Here is a 21,009-nt window from a genome sequence, read left to right as displayed (position 1 = left end):
CCACTACAACTCAGACAACTCTGTGAAAGCGTGAATCTGGCAGCTAGAGTGCGCGAGAAAAAATTTTCTCATTTGCATCTGGCTGCTTGCTGCTACTACCGATACAGCTAACAGCCAAACTTCAAGTAGCGGGAGAAGGTACTGCTTATACGTGAATCAAATGCGCATGCGCAACAGACTGCTGGCAATTGCTCAAACGAACCTAATGTGAACAGTTGTGATGTCATGCTCGTAGCAAGCAGTTTATTGTTACGAAGAATTACAGTCTGCGCCCTACGGCCTTTGACATATTTTTGCTATTTTCTGACGCTTGTGTGTGCACGGTTTTTTGTTGTTGTAAATTGCACATTTCCTTTGCCACTGAAGTTTTATTTTCTTCCCTCTCGTTTGTATTTGATTGCTGCAGTATCATTCTCCAGCAGCAGGATACAATAACATTCTTTGCTAGAGAATCAATTCTGCAGTCAAAATTACAAAAATTTAACTGAAAGCTAAAACAATGAAAAATTCCCGCAATTCTGAAAAATTCCCAGGTTTTTCCCAGTTTTCTCCCGGATCAAAAAATTCCTGGGTTTTTCCTGGATTTCCCATTTGTCCCGGGTCATATACACCCTGTTAGAGAAAAAATTATTGATCATCTTTGAGTTCACTGCATTGAACAAATAAATACTGAAAGAAATACTTTAAGAAAGAGTGACATTTTCTTGAATCATACAGACAGCCTGCAAAAAGTCAAGGAAAAAATGCAAGGAATGTGACAAATGGCCTTCATTACATGGAAAAACGAAGTTTGTAATATTTTTAAGTATTATGTTTTTACAGTTAAATTTCTGTCTATTATAATACACACATCAAAAACGGTTTTGCATCAGCCCAGTTCCCAGAACTCCTGAAGACAGACATTGACTGTGGACATTGTATCACAGAGACAGTCCCTTTGACTGTTCATCGATGTCACTAAACCCGCCCAAGGATGTAAGCAGCCATTCACGAGCAGCGTCTGTTAGACGGAGGGGTCCAACAGCCAATCAGTTCCAGTCATTTCACCTGGAAGGAGGTACGCGGCTCATGTTGTCTATAGTTCAACTATGCCTAGACGGTCAATACCGCTGTTCAATTGTGTCCGCATTTTTACGTTGTGCCAGGAAGGGCTTTCGACAAGGGAAGCGTCCAGGTGTCTCGGAGTGAACCAAAGCAATGTTGTTCGTACACAGAGACAGGAACTGATGATGACCCGCCTCGCTCAGGCTGCCCAAAGGCTACTACTGCAGTGAATGACTGCTACCTACTGCCTATGCCTCGGAGGAACCCTGACAGCGATGCCACCATGTCGAATAACACTTTTCGTGCAGCCAAAGGACGTCGTGTTACGACTCAAACTGTGCGCAACAGACTGCATGATGCGCAACTTCACTCCTGTCGTCCATGGTGAGGTCCATCTTCGCAACCACGACACCATGCAACCATACAGCGCGGTAGAGATGGGCCCAACAACATGCCGAATGGACCGCTCAGGATTGGCATCACGTTCTCTTCACTGATGAGTGTCGCATACACCTTCAACCAGAAAATCGTCAGAGACGTGTTTGGACACAACCCGGTCAGGCTGAACACCTTACATACACTATATAGCGAGTGCAGCACAGTTGGGGTTCCCTGCTGTTTTTGGGTGGCATTATGTGGGGCCAGTGTACACCGCTGGTGGACATGGAAGGCACCGTAACGGCTGTACGATATGTGAATGCCATCCTCCAACCGATAGTGCAACCATATCCTCAGCATAATGGTGAGGCATTCGTCTTCATTGACGACAATGCGCACCCCCACCATGCACATTTTGTGAATGACTTCCTTCAGGATAACAACATCGCTCGACTAGAGTGGCCACCATGTTCTCCAGATATGAACCCTATCGACCATGCCTGGGATAGACTGAAAAGGGCTGTTTATGGACAACATGACCCACAAACCACTGAGGAATCCACGCCGAACTGCCGAGGAGTGGGACATCTGGACCAACGGTGCCTTGATGAACTTGTGGATAGTATGCCATGAGGAATACAGGCATGCATCAATGAAAGACGAAGTGCTACTGGGTATTACAGGTACCGGTGCGTCCAGCAATCTGGACCACCACCTCTGAAGGTCTCGCTGCATCGTGGTACAACATGAAATGTGTGGTTTTCATGAGCAATAAAAAGGGTGGAAATGGTGTGTTAATCTCTATTCCAAATTTCTGTACATTTTACGAAACTCTTGCAACCGAGGTGATGCAAAACTTATTTTGATGTGTGTATTATATTTAGTTAATTTTATGACACTGAATTGTGTTTTCTTACTACAGAAATTTTGTTGTTATATTTTTCAGATGAAATAAAATAACACTTATTATGTTAAACAGAGTGAGTTACCGATGGTACACGCCAAGATAAGACGACTCCTGCATGAGTCACTGCTGGTACATGTGGCCTGATGGGTGACTCTGGTGAGAGTCATAGAGGGGCACGTGCCGACCAACAAGAGAGCTGAGTGCAAGCTACCGCTGGTATGCGACTGGTGTGACTGTGTTAAACACCATGGACTAGGAGGGATGAGCAGTCAGGGTCAACCAGTCGAGAGGACGATATCACTTAATGAAGTTAAAAACTGAGGTCTGGTTAATGTCAATAAATCTATCGTGGTAAAGTAACAGTTGTTATTTTATTCATAGTGACAAGCTCTGCTAGTTTTTGTGTAACAAACCACGGGTTAGAATACTTCACTGACACACTCATCAGAGATGGCACTCCAGGGTTGGGAAGAAGTCAAAACTTGTACTTATCTCAAAAGTCACCTTGCAAGACTTCACAGAATTCATGAGTAGCCTAAATTACAATTATTCTGTAATGACAAGCTACCATAAAATTTAAACACTTTTCAAACTACGTCATTTCAATCACATATCAGCAAAAGACCTGCTTAGCTAATCACAGAAACGAGTTTTCTGTTGTCCATAGGAGTTTCAAACAATCCATACTGTGAATTAGAACCTATCTGCTCCGAATGTGCCCAGCTCTTACATAATTACACACTTTAGCTATAAACATATCCTTTGTTAGTCCTTTATATCTATTAAATGTGAAGTACTCTAGGTTATGTCGCAAATTCTGTACTGAGCTGCAAGTCTTATTTGAAGCACATGTGATGCATATATAATTCTCTTTGATCTGAAGGCCAGCAATGTCGGCCTTCAGACAAGTGACTTTTGTATTATGACATTGTCCACATCATAACATTTACCCAATAATACTGTATTATTGTATGACACTTTACCTGTATAGTAATGGAATTGCTTGGAGCAGAGATGTTTGGAACCAAAGCTACGGGGGCTGGAACGGAAGCCACTGCACTTGCAGTGCTTGGTGGCATTATTGTAAGACGTGGTACAGATGGGATGCCAGCAGGCATCATTGGCATCATCTGGCCTGGACTTCCAACCATCTGCAAAAAAAAAAAAAAATTACTTCTTTGTGACAGATACTAAATGAGCAGAAACTAATGTGTCCCAGGAATGTTGTGTTTACAGATGTTCCGGTTAATGTAGTGTGTATACAAGCTCTGCTAGTGCTGCACAACATTAGTAAATAAAATTGGTATTAAAATAATGTGCATCAAATGCTTTCACTCCTATCTAGTGTAAAATTCATGTCTGGGAGATTACCAATTGTAATCTTAAAAACACAATCAATTGCTACAGCATCCAACTACTTTTTAAGCCAAACACACAGTCCATGAAGTAAGAATATGCTCCTCTAACTGCACTAAGAATTTATTATTCTATTGCACAACTGGTTTCAAAGCATTAGAGATCCATCCTCAGGTGCTAACTACAGAACAGACTGGACGGAAAGGCTAGTTTAAAGTCCACACAAAGAATTACGAAAAATGACAGTCTGCATAAAGCTGGCTCACTCAATTAAAAAAAAATCACACATGCATGGTGGTTGGGTCAGTCAGTATGTTGAGTCAAGCACATGCACTCTCATGTGTAGTGAGCTGAAAAAACCAGGCGTTTAACAGCCGAAAGTGGCATATAAAAGGCAAATATAACCAACATTTATCCTATGAGCACCCAGCAGAGGACGTCACTGAGGCAATCAAGGCACTGTGTAATTCGATCTACCAAGGGGCTAGAAGGGCGTGACAGCGCATACATCAAACGTGAACCAATACGAATCACGGACAGTACCACAAAATTCCACAAAAAAGGGCTGTTAGTCCGTCCATTTACAATGCGTAGATATTAAAATAACTTCATTAAAAAACTGCAAATAGAAGAAGGGAAGTCTCGTATAATATCCAAGATACAACCATTCTACCATCATAAATGCAAAAGGTAACTCTGTGTTACCTTGTTACATTCCATCCTGGATTTTCCATTGTTTGATCTATGTTACCTTTTCTGACAAAACTGCTGAACTGTTTTTGATAAAATTTGATATGGGGTTAGACTGAATACTGAGAAAGAACACAGGCTACTTTAGAAGGTGTGTGGTACAAGATATTTATTGATCTGAAGAATGTTGAATGAATTACGGAAAAATATATACTCTTTGGAAAACTATTTACTCTTTGACTTTTGAACACACTTATTGCTTGATATTTCCTATGTAATACAATTGAAGGTAATGAACACAAGACTTATACAATCCTCAGTGTGTTTAATCCATAGTTCTAAAGTGTGAAAGCAACTGTTTTTGGCAAAATTTGGTATGGCGATAGCTCGAATCCTGATGAAGAACATAGCCACTTTAGCAAGTTAAATAAATAAACAAACAAACAAAACACCAATAAAGAATTGTCCCCTAAAAGGGTACAGCAGAGAATGGAGTATCTTTTTTTTGTAACCATGATAAAAAAATTATTAAATCTGTTGCACAATGTACATGCTGTATAGTGTATAGCTATTGTGCATGGCACACCACAAGCTATGCTTATCTGAACAGGGAAATACGTCAAGGCAGCTGATGTTCTTGCAGCACAATAGCTCACTTGTTCAGCTTCACTCAAAATAACAAAACTAATGAAATGTGAGTCCAGCATTGGGTAACAGCTATGAATAAATGAAACTGTATCAATAATACGTAAAAAATTTAACAAGCCTGAATGTAAATGAGAGAGGCAAGATAAAAGAAAGGGAATAAAATATTATACACTATATACATCATAAATGAAGAAGCCATACAATGCATGAAAAGGAGAAGAGGGAATAAATGTGAGAGGTATAGTCAGGATATTGACTACAGTAACGCACAGCATATGTAGTTTGCATATATATAACCTACGAGTAACAGATGGTGGCAACTGTATAAACTTTATAGGCATTAAAAGTACTACACTCAAACTATTTTACACAAAGTAAGCTTAAGATGTGATAAATAAGGCAAACCACATTCAATGACAAAGCCATATAGACTTGTTAAACGGCATGCTTACATGTGATACATGCACACGATACAATGGAGTAACAGTCAAGAGTGTGTGACGCATAATGTAAAATGACAGCAAAAGTTGTGCAGTAAAAGGAATCAAATATTGGTCCTCAACTGTAGCATGTACATTATGAGTGAGCTAACAGTAGTAAACAATAAACATGCAACACTACTCACAGGCAGAATGATTATAATAGTACACCAGCACCGTGGAATTTTTTGAATGATTTTGTGATGCTTTCAGCTGCTATTCTCTTTATTTGATGTACGACTGTACATTTTCAACTTTAGCTCTTTTTCATGTATTAGGTTGCTGCATAAATTTGTAGAGTTTTACTGCACAACTGGTACACGTAACAGTGACTTCAGTTATCAATAATATATTCACCTTCACTATTTACAATAGTATGCCAATACTGGGACAATTTTTTTGATTCTGTGACTGTAGAAATCACGTGGTTTTGAGACGAAGAACTCGTCGAGCCATATTCAGAGTGAATTTTCATTTGGGAAGGAAATTCCTGAAAGGTTGTTCAATAGGGAGCAGGAAAGGAGTCAATCCATATGAAGTTGGTTGCTTGACGATTTTTAAATATTTTAATTTTTTTTATGTGCGATTGCCCTATATTTGAGAAATTCTAACAGTTTTTTAAAATAATTTATCTTGCACCTTTACTGGATGGTGGCCATTTTTATTTGTGGGCTCGCGACAATTTTTCAGTCTGGAGACATTAGCGAAAATTTTAATATCTCTGCACTGGGTTAGGTTACAACATTGCAGTTGACATGATTGTTTTCAGAAAAGTGTCCTCTACAATGTTGTATATTACACAAAATACCTTAAATTAAAAAATAACCAATCAAAATGACCTAAGTTTGGTATCCAAATTTTCAAAAATCCACTCTTTAGGCTGAAAAATAACAAACAAGGAGTGATTTATGGGAGTATCTGACTGTGAACAAAGATATGAATTTTTGAAAATGAGGAAATAATACACATTACTCTACAAATGATCTTACGGCTGTTGCCTATTTAAGTGGTTTATTGTTTAAGTGTAATAAAATTTTTGACATATATTTAGTTAACACTATCGCCCAATATTAATTTAGCTTATTTATTTTTAAAAATGCAATATTAAACAATACGAGCTTTTGCTTTTGTTCTATGGTAATTAAATGCCCATTTACATTTAGGTTTATTGTTTATAAAGAAATACATTATTGCTGGGTGTGGCATTGTAGAAGTACATTATTGCTGGGTGTGGCATTGTATAAGTACATTATTGCTGGGTGTGGCATTGTATAAGTACATTATTGCTGGGTGTGGCACTGTTTTAGTCAGTCTGTTCTGAAACCTCTGTTAGAGTGGATGTACATACTTCGAGAGTGTAGAATGTGTTATGTGCTTTGTTCTATGTGTAATTTGTAATTAATTTTGAAAGATTTACTGGAATGGAATAACATGGATGAACAGTGCTCTGTTGGACAGTTAGCAAGTGAAGTGTGTCACAAAACAGTTTACGGTTCAGTTTCAAAAAACTTGAAAAATGTCAATGACTTTGATGAAGCTAGACAAAATTTCGAGTAAGTTCTTCTGTAACATCAGTGTTTGAGTATCATGAAAAGAAATATATTCTGAAGTACAACCACGTTTTTGGAAGGAAGTGCTGTGATCCACTTAAGTTCTTAAAAAGCCTATTACTAAAGGTTTGAGGTAAATAAATCCTGGAACATTTGTCCTTGTTATATGAGAGTGAAACAGCTTCCCAAGTGAAATGTAATAATTCCCTGTGCCCAAATCATTACTCAAAAATATTTGTTGTGAATCCAGAACCAGAATCATGTAACATTGTTAATGACATTTATATTCCTAATGAGGAAGCTGTTAGCATATTGGATTTTGCTTGTTCTAAGTTAGACATATCTCCTGCTTCGAAAATAATAAAATTAAGTAGCAGAAAAAGAAAAGCAGCTGTTGAAAATAACGTACAACAAATTTCAGACAAAATTAGAAGACTTGGAATCATGCTTTAATAATACACATACCAACATTTTTTCTAAAGGAGAAGAAAACCTACCACCAGCACCATCTGACACTGAATATTTGGGCTTAACAGAGAAATTAAAAGTTCCGTGACATGTAAAGAGGCAAAAGTTAAAAATTTTAAGTTTGCTCCCTGATTCATGGTCGAGAGATAAATAGTTCAAGAATTCAATGTTTCTCATCGTTTGGTTAAACTAACCCGAAAATTAGTGAAAGAGCATTCTTGCAATTTTAGGAAAGAAGAAAGGAGTAGGTATAAGTGAAGAAACAATTAAAAAGATCCGTCAGTTTTTCGAAAATGGCGAAAACAGTAGAATGTGCCCAGGTTGCAAAGATAGCAAAAGAGTTGTTACAAATGGAGTTAAAGTAACAAAGCAGAAACAACTAATGCTGTCACATTTAAATGAACTTGATGTAGCTTTCAAAAATTCTCATCCTGAATGCAAAATTTGAAGGTCAACATTTTGTGACCTCTGCGCCAAGTGGTGTATTTTGGCTGGATCCTCAGGGACACACACACTGTATGTGTTTATATCATCAAAATTTCAAACTGATGATTGCGGGTGCAAAACCCAGTGATCTTAACTGCAAAGAGTTACTAGATTTAATGGTCTGTGACACCAACAATTATGAATGCATGATGAGTTTGTGTAATAAATGCTCTGGTAAGAAAACCGTTACTGAATTGTTTCACAAATATGAGCCAGACAGTATTACGTTCAAACAGTGGGTCACAACTGGACAGAAATGATAACAGTGTTAAGTCTCAGGAAGAGTACTTGGAATCTTTAACTGATGACTTACAAAAACTCACCACTATGTTTCTAAAATCCAAAGTATGTTTTTGAAGGACAAAAAAGCACAACTTCATGAAACTGAATGCATAGTGCTCACTGATTTTGCAGAAAATTTTACATTTGTGATTCAGGATACAATAAAAGGGTACCACTGGGTCAATGACCAGACAACAGTGCATCCAGTTGATGGACAGTCGTGGCTTGTAGAGGTTGAAAGAATAAGTTTGTAAAACAATGATGTTTTTGTGGATTTTTACCACCATGCTGGCCCAAGAACATCATTCAAGAAATCTACTAGTGACAAAGTTTGGATACCAATGAAAAATGTTTCAACGAAACTTTCAGTGCTTCAACTGGGAGGTCTTATTCTATATCACTGAAGCTGTCTGAAGAAATAAGTGTTCCTAACATTCACCACCAGGTTTAGGAACAGTTGCATCTCAAAGGATGTTATTGAAAATATTTATTTTAAGTATGTCAAAATAATATAAATGTTAATTTCAGTGGTGTTTCCACTTTTTGTATATAATTTAGTACCTTACTTCAATAATAATTGATTATATCCTGCCAATATCACACATGAATTGGCAACAGCCATAAGCTCAGTTGTAGAGTTATGTGAATTATCTCATCATTTGCAAAAATTTGAATTCCACCAAACACTGAATGTCACTTTCCAAAGCATTGAAATCAAGACTGCGATGCGCTTTTGTAAGCCAGTCATAGCTCATGTCACGTGATCTCGCCAGCTGATAGTATAGGACACGTGATGTAGGTAGTCAGCCAATAGCAAGATCACTCTTAAGTAGCACAAACACACAAATAAGAAAAGTTAATGGTTTAAATTAATATACATAGCATTCACATATAATATTGGTCTTTTAAGATTAATAAGCTGGAAGAGAAGCTAAGCTTCCACATATAATGTTGATCTTTTTTGCGCGCGTTACACTTTAAGATACATTACACAAATGTGCTAGTAAAATTTTTAATAACGACGTAAATGTCCGATGATCTGGGCTCGAAATTCTTCTAAATGGTCGTCCTCAATGAGTTGATTTTTAAATGAAAGTCAAACACTTTGTGATTTAAGAAATTCATTGTACATTCTCGCACATAGTTCATCTTGCGTAAAAGGATATCTGCTTTGAATGTAACTCTTTTCAAATCACCATTCGCAATGTTTTCTCGCGACCTGTTAGAAATAGGTACGTTTCAGCAGTTGCAAGAGAGCGCCAGATTACAGGCGTCACTGTGCTTGCGCAGTTACGATGACGCAGGAAGCTCATATGTTCGTACATGTAAAACATTAAAAGATCATTATGTCATAAAAGAAACAAGACATCATAGGATACTCCAAGAGCATCCGGATTTCGTGAACCATACTAAAATGCATAATTCAGCTTAAAACGCACATTTGTATGTAAATTTTCTTGGATTACCAGTACTGTATTATCTCATGTTTGGTTCTTTATTATGGCATAATGCCATACGTTCACTTAAATGCAGCAAAGAGTTGAAACTAGCCAATAGTGTGAAATTAAACACTTCGTTTCAAATAAATTTACTGCCTCAGCAGAAGATATTAATAAAAGCCAAATCTTTTTAGCAAACCGGCAAAAATAACTTCATTGATCTGCAAGGCAATTAATGCTTGACTGTCAGAAACATGGAAATGAAATCTGAAACTAATAACATATTTTAGCCTTCCGTAATTATGCGAATGCATTTTAATTCATTTGATACTCCCGGCCACAAAAATCCATTTTGTTATCATTTAACGTAAGAGCAATAAACGAATAGGAAACAAAAACATCACTGAATGTAAGCACAGGTCAAGTGGAGACGACCCACCTCCCCACCACAACTCAGACTGCTCTGTGCATCAGCCCCAGATTTACTACATTTCCGAACCGGGCAATATTAAGTAGTGGTGCCCAGCTATGCTTCTGTAACCAGAAGAAGGTTCTACCGTATTTACTCGAATCTAAGCCGCACTTTTTTTCCGGTTTTTGTAATCCAAAAAACCGCCTGCGGCTTAGAATCGAGTGCAAAGCAAGCGGAAGTTCTGAAAAATGTTGACAGGTGCCGCCACAACTAACTTCTGCCGTCGAATATATGTAGCGCTACACAGGCATCTTTTGTACGCACAAAGATAAATACTGGCGCCAAAACCTCTGCGTCAGTAAATAAAATTTAATAAAAATTGGAAGACGAGTTTTTTTTTTCTCCGCCCGAATTTCGACCACTGCTTTTTCATACATTATCCAACGAAGTAAACACAAATTCCGTATTGTTCATCTTAGAATTTCAATGTACTACGAAAATCCGACTGGTAATAATGGGATTTTTGTCAATATGGCCAACTCTACGTTCTGAATTTTTTCCTACCTGTGAGAATAGATGGTTGCTAATAGGCACCTGATGAAATGTGAATCACATGCAGTATTCTCTTCACCATAAGAATAATACGAATATAAACATTTTGCCATGTATTCTTTTGTGTTTGCTTCTATCTCATTTAAATCCTGTCTGCCAAATAAACTACGAAACTAGAGTGAGACAACAGCACATGCGGAATAATATATGTATCGTGTCATGTTTATATTCGTATTACTCTTATGCCTAATAGTGATACAGTCAGAAATGAAGCACGGCAACTGACTAGATTTTTAAATCTAAGATGCCTAATTTCTGTGCAGAATTTGATGTACTAAAGAAGCGGCCGCAAAGAGTTTCAAACGGAGAAAAATTTTCGCCAAACTCTCGTTCAGAACATGTTCTATCATACGCAGTCTATTATTTGGTTCTTGTTGATCATTATCAAAGAAAGCAGCAGTGTAAGTAACAACAAATAGCAGTCTCTTGCCATTGTTTCACTAATGAGACGATTCCTCTCTTTTTTTTAATTGTAGGCGGCGGTAGCGCGCACAAAAGCAAGCCATGCCGCGAGCAGTGGCAGGCCGTAAACATGCACTATCGAATGCGTCAAACAATGCATGACACAGTATAGTAATGCATTTTCAGCTTAGAGTGACTGACTTAAACACCTATAACATAGAAAACGGCACTTATCAGATCAAAGCAAAATAAGCAATCGATTCAAACCAGACGAAGCACGTGAAAAAGGAAGGGTATCCGTATAAATACGGATGGAGCGCCTGACGCATAGCAATGGCTACCTGGTAAAGCTTAACTGCTAAGCTTTCGACTCGAACCAAACTACTGTAGCTGTATCGTCATTAATTGACCTAAATTGTGTCTCATATTACAATGGACCAACTTTGTTTCGATTTGGAGGTGCGGCCTAAAACTTTTCTCTCCCCTTGAATTTCGAGTCTCAAATTTCAGGTGCGGCTTAGATTTGGGAATTTTTTTTTCCTTTATTTCGAGTCTCATTTTTCAGGTGCGGCTTAGATTCGAGTAAATACGGTACTCATACGAGACTCAACTGCGCATGTGCAAGAGCCCGCCCACAACTGCTCAAACGAAACTAATTTAAACAGTTGTCACGTCACGCTCATTAGAGGCAATTTGTTGTTATGAAGCATTGCATAGTCTTCCTAAAACCTTAGACACACTTTGCTCTTGGCAGATGCTTGTATGAGCACTGTTTTGTTGTTGTATATGGCGCATTTCCTTTGCAACCTAAGTTTTATTTTTGTTCATGTTTCGCTGCTGCAGTATTATTCTGCAGTAGTGGGTACAGTAACAGCCTTTATTAGAGTATTGGTTCATACCAGTCAAAATCACACAAAATTTAGCTGAAAACAAAAACAGTGAAAAATTCTCGGAATTCTAATCAATTCCTGGGTTTTTCCTGGTTTTCTCCGGGATGAAAAAATTCCTGGGGTTTTCCCGGATCTCCCGGTTGTCCCGGAGTCGTATACACCCTGCTCTATCACACTCAATAACAGAAAGACACGTCGGACATGTTCTAATTGCTTTATTTGGCACACCATTTTCTAGTGTTGACAGCTCCACTCACTATCTCCAAACGACAATACGCAAATTCAAATAGCAACAGTGAACTACAAACAAAAAAATCTCTGAGCATTATTAATAGAGATACTATCTAAGACAGTGTTGCCAAAGCAGAGTTACTAAACACAGCCTTCCCAAATGCCTTCACAAAAGGAGACAAAGTAAATATTCCAGAATTCGAATCAAGAACAGAAGCCAACATGAATAATGTAGAAGTAGATATCCTCTGAGCAGTCAAGCAAGTCTTCCAGTTCAGATTGTATACCAGTTAGGTTCCTTTCAGAGTATGCTGATACAATAGCTTCATACTTAATAATAATAATAATAATAATAATAATAATAATAATAATATACAACCATTCGTTTGATGAAAGATCTATACCGAAAGACTGGAAAGTTGCACAGATCATACCAATATTCAAGAAAGGTAGTAGGAGTAATCCACCGAATTACAGGCCCATATCATTAACGTTGAGTTTGGAACGCATATTGTGTTTGAACTTTATAGATTACCTCGAAGAAAACGATCTACTGACACGTAGTCAACACGGATTTAGAAAACATCATTCTTGTGAAAAACTAGCTCTTTGCTCACATGAAGTGTTGAGTGCTATTGACAAGGAATTTCAAATTAATTCTGTATTTCTGGAAGGCTTTTGACATTGTACCACACAAACGGCTTGTAGTGAAATTGCGTGCTTATGGAATATTTATCAGTTATGTGACTGGACTCATGACTTCCTGTCAGAGGGCTCACAGTTCGTAGCAATTGACGGAAACTCACTGAGTAAAACAGAAGTGATTTCTGGCATTCCCCAAGGTAGTGTTATGGGCTGCTGTTCCTTATCTATATAAACAATTTGGGAGATGATCTGAGCAGCCGTCTTAGGTCGTTTGCAGACAACGCTGTCATTTATCGACTAGTGAAGTCGTCATAAGATCAAAACAAATTGCAATATGATTTAGAAAAGATATCTTTATGGTGCAAAAATTGGCAACTGACCCTAAATAATGAAAGTGTGAGGTCATTGACACGAGTGGTAAAAGGAATCTGTTAAACTTCAGTTACATGATAAATCAGTCCAATCGAAAGGCCGTAAATTCAACTAAATACCTAGGAATCAGAATTACGAACAATTTAAATTGGAAGGAACACATAGCAAATGTTGTGTGGAAAGCTATCCAAGACTGCATTTTATGGCAAGACACTTACAAAATGTAACAGATCTAATAAAGAGACTGCCTACACTACACTTGTCCATCCTCTTTTAGAATACTGCTGTGCGGTATGGGATCCTTACCAGATAGGATTGACGGAGTACAGTGAAAAAGTTCAAAGAGGGGGACACATTTTGTATTATTGCTAAATAGGGGAAAGAATGTCACTGAAATGATAGAGAATGTCACTGAAATGATACAGGATTTGGGATGGACATAATTAAAACAAAGGCATTTTTCATTGTGGCAGAATCTTCTCAAGAAATTTCAATCACCAACTTTCTCCTCCAAATGCGAAAATATTTTGTTGACACCGACATACATAGGGAGAAACGATCATAATAAAATAAGGGAAATCAGAGTTCACATGAAGAGATATAGGAGTCAATTTTTTTCTGTGTGTTATACGAGATTGGAGTAAAAGAACTGTGAAGACTGTTCAATGAACCCCCTGCCAGGCACTTAAATGTGATTAATAGAGTATCCATGTAGACGTACAATGACAATAAATCAAATAAACCCATAGCAACTGAAATAACCAATACACAAAACAGAAACACAGTGAACTTGTGTACCAACCTAATATTTTGTGGACGATTCTTTATTGGTATACTATGCCCTGTATGTCATTGCTACTATGACTGTGTGTTAGTGTCACAAAATATACTATTTAAGAACCATTAATAAAGTACTTGGAAATGGCTTAAGGCCACAATTTTACAACTGTACATAAAATAAAGAGAATGGCAGCTCCTCAAGGCATCATCACGAAATCATTCAAAAAATTAATCACAGTTGCAGAACCTATCGCAATGGAGATTATAGAACCACAGAAGTTCGAAAAACACTAACATCTCATCTACTGGTTTAATGTTTCAAGCTCATTTGCTGCTGTCCTCCACAACAAATCCTTTGTGTCAAATGGAGTATCAAATCGAAGAGGAAGGCGGGCTGTGCTCTCTACTTCATTGTAAATAAACACTGTCCACACCAAATACTTTTAGAGCAGAAAAATAATATTTAGCACAAATCATTCTGACTAGCAAACCTTATCTTTCAGTGAAATATAGTAAATATTTTAATAAATTATTTTAACTGTAAGCAAGTCTTGCAGTCAGATAAAATTGCCGATTTCTCTAAATTTCAATGTGGCCCGATATGAAGCAGAATGACATTTTTTCTCTGTGTCACAGCAATATATGAGGAGATCCTGCATTCACTACGATGTTTTCAGTCTGCTAGTAACTAACTGCCAGAACTTTTTGAATCAGATTCTGGATGAATATATGAACAATGAGTCACTGCCAGAACTGGCCAATTCATACTAATACATGAGTGTACCACTTTGTCACGATATGAAATGGAATGATCTCACAGGCTAAGTTGTGGGTAAAGCAGGTGGTAGTCTTCAGTTTATTGGTTGAATACTGGGGAACTGCAATCAGTCTACGAAGGAGATAGCTTACAAATCACTTGTGTGAGCGGTTCTACAATCGTGTGAGCAGTTCTAGTATACCACACAAGTACGTTGGACCTGTAGCTATTTCAAGAACCAGCTTCAAATGATGACTCTACGAATATACTACAATCCCCTACATATCACATATATAGGGATCGTGAGGATGAGATCACAATAATTAACACACACACACACACACACACACACACACACACACACACAGGCATTCAATCAATCATTCTTTCATTCTTCCCACACTCTATGCATGAATGGAACGGGAAGAAACCATAATATCTGGTGCAATGGGACATACCCTCTGCCATGCACTTCACGGTGGTTTGCAGAGTCAAGGTGAAGATGATGGGGTCAATGACACTGCTATGCAAGTGTACTACAAAACAGACGGCATATTATTTTAACATTGAACAGAAAACATTCAATTCTGGGCATAAATAAGGCAGCATATCACACTGTACAGGACATTTGAGGAACACAGGGTGAACCACCTAAAATTTGCACTGCAAGTATTGTGTAAATGTGAAGTGCTATTGATGTGTGGTTTTCACAGAATGGGTTGGTAGTCAGGGGGTCGTATTATTATCCAATCAACAGACTGCAATAATCCTGAAAAAGTGCATTTTTTGTGCAAAGATACACTTTTTTAAATGGAACAATGCCACTCAACATTAACAAACTAAAAGTAGGGAAAAGTAGAATGTCAGAGGTGTTTGTTGCAGAATTCTTGTGGGAGTTGTTTAGGAGACACCATATCTTGAAAAGTTCCCATACTGACAGTTCTTCAATACCTGTGGTAGCACACACTAAAGAATACAACAAGTGTATACACTAGTTACGTGGATTCTGACCAGTAAATAGGCAATTGATATTCACAGGTTGTGTTCAAAAGACCACTGGTAGCGGCAATACATGCTCCCAGTCTGATATGGAATAACTGCTGCAAACATGCTAGCATTTCAATGGAGATGTTTGAGCAGGCTGCAGTAACACACTGTTGCATATCATTGGGTGTAGTTGGTATGTTCTTTTAGAGAGCGTCTTTCAGCTTTTCGCACAGAGAAAGTCTACAGGCATCAAATCTGGGGAACATGCCAGCAAAAATACAGGTCCTCTGCACCCAATCAAACTATCTGGAAACAATTTGTAAAGACATGCTGTAGTACTTCATGCACTTTCGGTTGGACAGCCATCATGCTGGTAACACCACAGGCTCCTCCTAGTCTGCAGAGGAACGTTTTCTAGCATCCATGGAAGGTAGTCTGTTAGGAGGTTGTGATACTTAGACACAATCAGTGCAACAAAAACCACCAACACTGTATTTTACTCTACTTGCAGTCTGTTAATGTCAATAGGCATTGTTCCATTTTAAAAAGTGTGTTTGTGCAAAAAATACACTTTCAAAATATTAATACAATCTGTTTACTGGCGAATAACATGAGCCCCTGACTGTCAATCCATTCTGTGTAAACTGCACATCACAACACTTCCCATTTCTGCAATATTTGTGGTGCAAGTTTTAGATGATTCACCCTAACTGCCAAGCAATGTTAAGGATGGAAACATCACAGTGGTTCAACAGGTAAGGTAGAAAGACATCATAAAAGCATAATGAGCTTTACCACTGATTCTGGACTTTGTGTGTTAGCTTTATGATTATATACCAATTTTGTGAAAGAACTTCATATGTTCTGCAAGTCATGAAGGGTTCCATGCAATTGGAAAAAGTTGCAGGTTATTCTCTTCTTCAAGAAAGGTAGCGCAACAGATGCTTATTATACAGGCCTAGACCGCTGACATCAATTTACTGTAAAATTAAGGAAAATGTTTTATATTTGCATATTACAACCTTTTTGGAAAATAAAAATTTCTCTGTAATATCAACAAGGATTTTACAAACAATCATATTGTTAAACTCTGCTCACTCTGAAACTGTCCATAACAATATTCCGGTTGACGGCATTTACCCCCAAAATTCTTAGTTTCTGACGGATTTACACAACTGCACGAAATTATTAATATATAAAGGGGGGTTTCACAATTCCTACTACTGGCTTCTAGCAGTTGCAGTGGCGACTTAGTGGAGATAGTTTTTATAAGGAATGTATGTCCAGAAATGTACGATTTGGCTATAAAATAACTTTGAAGACTGAATCTCTTTCATTTATCCCACTTCACAGTATCCACACAACAGAGACAATGAGCTCTGACTTGCGTGCTCTACAGAAAACCATGGCAGGAGCAATGTTTTAAGTACTTGTTGTCAGGTCCTCTTCACTTGATGTCACCTTGGAGGTAGAGATTTTGATATCAATGTTTGAAAATCCTTTGAAGTTATCTCCTTTGGCACCAACACACCCTGGAAGGCATTGATGGGACTCTGCATTTAAGCCCCTTTCTTGTTGTAACTGACTGCTCAAGACAAGTGTCTCTGGCATTTTATTCCTGTACTAACAAGGAGAGGATCATAGATGCAGAACCCACTTTTTGTAACAACCTAGGCAGTGATTTAAGTTAACCCTAGGACGCCTAAGGGGGGGGGGGGGGGGGGTTCCGTTGAACCCACTTTTTTCATGTCCCCTGCTTTTGCCGAAGTTACTTTCATACTACATATTCCCTTTAAGTTATTGTTTGTTGGCTATTTTATGAAACGTTAGTGTCAATATATTTTATAGAAAATTCCTGCTTTGAAAGAAAAAATAGATAAACTTATTATGGGTCCAACAACCCCCCCCCCCCCTTTAGGCTTCCAAGCTATAGAAAATTTCCCTTAGTAAGATTTCGTATTTCTCATCTCTACAACAATGCAGGTTAATCTCTTGTTGGTTGGTATTCTTGATATTCACAACAATCGGTTTACTTTCAGAGGAAGTAATTGTTGATGTCAGTCAGCTGTTATTTATCTTGTAAACTTGCAGTGATTTAGTGCAGTTCCCAACATGCAGGCCTCCAGTAACTTTGGTGTCCTACACAGCAAAAATGAAACCAAGTAAAAACTTGCTGATGTTGTCAACAATGCACCAAGACACTCTTGTAGGAGAGAAGAGTAAAAGCGAGATAAATGCATATTATAATTCCACTAAAGGTGGAATTGATACTGTTGATCAAATGGCGCGTATGTACACCTGCAAGAGGGGAACAAAGAGATGGCCTCTATCTGTATTTTGCTCTCTCATCGACATTTGTGCTATCAATGCAACCACCATATTCATCCAGCAACATCCAATATGGGGGAAAAAAACCACACACACAACAAATGAAAACTATCTTCTGCAAGCTAGGATGGAACTAGTGAAATTGCAGGTAGAAGAAAGAAGTGCCAATGCAAGAGGGTTATCTAACCAAATTGTTCAATCAATGGAGACTATTCTACAAAAGAAAATCAAAGAAGTGACAACAGAAGCACGTCAGCCTCCTGCAGGGAAAGGTCGGTGCCTTATTTGTGTAAGAAAAGCCAAAACAAAGAAGCAGAAGTACAACAATCTAAGTAAACCAAACCAGACAGTGTCAAACATGTGTGTAACACACATTCAGAAAAAATTGTGAAGTGTGTCTCTTGCCTTGAAGTTGAGGACTCAGAGTAGTCTATTGTATATGAACACATCTCTATTTTGTATTGTAATATGTCAATTTTTTATTCACTCAATCCAATATTTATAACAATTAACAGCATTTATAAACCAATGCCTTAGTTAAAATACATAAACCATTCTGAAACTAGTAATTCGTCAGTAAACTTATTTAATACCTGTGGGCTCGCCAACCCCCCCCCCCCCCTTAGGCATCCAAGTGAGAAAAAAAGGCTTGGGCGTCCTAGGGTTAAGGTCCCAGGTATTACCCTGCAGCCATTCACTCTGGTGGGTCATCATTTGCAAGTAATAGATGAAAAAAGATTTCCAAATCTTGTGATGCTCTACAGCTTTAAGAAAGGGGTGTTTAACAGACTAGTTGCTCAGCATAATGGTTGATATACAGGCTCCACATGCAAAAGGTTGTGGATTCGTGGCATCAGACGCTCTGAAAACATTTATTTTTTGACCTTTATCACAATGACATTGGTCATTATTTTTAATTTGATTTATTGGTTTAAAAAATATTTTTATTTCCATTGCCTTGTCATATTGTTGTAATCAGTGTTTTATCTTAGATTAAATTTTTACCATTTTACCAAGCTTTTTTAATTCACGTTATTGCATTCATACAGGGGCGGAAACAGAAAAACATCTGGCTCAAGTCTTTACTTCGTGTATACAGAATGGCAGCATCCCAACCTGCTGGAACAAAGCGAACATAAACTTACTACATAAGAAAGGAAGTATTCACTATCTGAAGAAGTACCACCCCATTATTTTACTTTCTGTTTATATATAAAGTGTTCACTAAAGTCCTGATAAGTCACATTAAAATGGTAGATGAACACTGCACAGCCCATAGAACAAGCTGGATTCCGCAGTGGTTTCAGTACAATTGACCATATAAACACACTGCGTGTGGTAATTAGTCGAGCCAATGAGTATGAAATGCCACTATGCATAGCCTTTACTGAGTTCAAAGAAGCTTTAGGTTCTGTCAGCCACACTGCAGTCAAACAAGCAATGGCCGAGCAAGGCGTGGAAACAAAATATATAAACATATTGTGCAACATTTATGACACCTATGTGGCATCTATCAACATAGGAAAAAACAAGTGGGAATTTCCCATTGGAAAAGGAGTAAAGCAGGGCAATCCTATATCCCCGAAGTTATTTATAGCAGTTCTCGAGATGGCTATGTCCAAAATTATTTGGAACAACAGAGGGATAAGGATAAATGGTAAAAGGTTCACCAACCTGAGATTTGCTGACGATATAGTGGTCCTAGCTAACAGTAAGATGGAAATACAGTCCTCTACAAAAGACTTAACTGATCGCTGTCAGGAAGTTGGACTTAAAATGAATCACTCTAAAACTAAGGTTATGCATAGTAAGTGGGCAGCTGCAGGACAAATGTTACAGAATACGTTTATCTGGGGCAATTAATTGACACAAAAGGGGGTTTGAAACCTGAAATTTTTTGTCGAATTAAACTGGGTTGAAGGGATTATGGAAGGAATGCAACAGTTTTCAAATCTAACATGCCAGTCTACTTAAAAAAGGCAGTTTTTGATCAGTGTGTCCTACCGGTTTAACGTACGGTTGTGAAACTTGGACTTTAAATTAATTTCTTAGAACTGCTCAGAGAGCTACGGAAAGGCCAATGTTAGGTCTCACTAAGAAAGATCGACAGAAAAGTGAAGACATTCGAGCAATAACAGGAGTAAAAGATATTATACAATGGGTTAAGACTCTAAATTGGCAGTGGGCAGGACATATTGCACAAACGAAGGATGGAAGATAAACAAAATCAGTTTTAGAGTGGAGTCCCAGAGAAAAACTAAGACCACCAGGGAGACCACCTGATCGCTGGGATAAGGAACTCGGGAGAGTTGCGGGCTTCAACTGGCAGAAGACAGCAGCGGACAGAGATGCATGGAAAAACATCTTAAAAATGTATTTAATAACTTAAAGAGGCTACATGTTGTATAGATTGAATTAGCTGAACAATAAATAAATTGCATTTATTAACTCCGTTTCTCATTTTGCTTGAATTTAGTTTTGTTTGAATCATTTCTTTCTTTTAGATCTTCATCTGCATTTTTTGTGCACAGTGCAATAATAATTTATATTTTAAATGTTTGTATAACGATTGCTATCCAAAAAACTGTTCATCTTGTAATAAAAAACGCATTTTTGACACATCTGGACAGTCAATGTAAATATATTATTTCGACTCTGGGTTTTTAACCAATACATTGGCAATTTCAAGTGTTTAATAGCAAACATAGATAAATAAAAAGAATTAATTCACATGCACGCGGATTCAGAGTGAACGAAGAATGATAAAAAAATGAGAGTAACTGAAAAAGTTAATGCGATGATTAAAATGACATGACAATAGAAATAAAAAAATTACTTTTAATCCATAACAATAATGCTCAAAGTC

The 21,009-nt window shown here is 37.7% G+C and overlaps 1 protein-coding gene across 3 annotated transcripts in view; it reads right to left on the bottom strand.

Moving 5' to 3' along the window:
• Positions 1–21,009, bottom strand: part of LOC126179085 (MOG interacting and ectopic P-granules protein 1) — a 108,130-nt gene that overhangs the window by 16,782 nt on the left and 70,339 nt on the right. For all 3 annotated transcript variants that reach the window (XM_049924581.1, XM_049924584.1, XM_049924583.1), the window contains one exon: positions 3,313–3,480. In XM_049924581.1, coding sequence (XP_049780538.1) covers positions 3,313–3,480 — 168 coding nt within the window. The remainder of the gene's footprint in view (positions 1–3,312; positions 3,481–21,009) is intronic.

The sequence above is a fragment of the Schistocerca cancellata genome, chromosome 1 (genome assembly GCF_023864275.1).
Source record: "Schistocerca cancellata isolate TAMUIC-IGC-003103 chromosome 1, iqSchCanc2.1, whole genome shotgun sequence".
In the NCBI taxonomy this organism is placed as follows: Eukaryota; Metazoa; Arthropoda; class Insecta; order Orthoptera; family Acrididae; genus Schistocerca; species Schistocerca cancellata.
The sequence above is the reverse complement of the archived record's forward strand: the minus strand, read 5'-3'. Positions and strand labels throughout refer to the sequence as shown.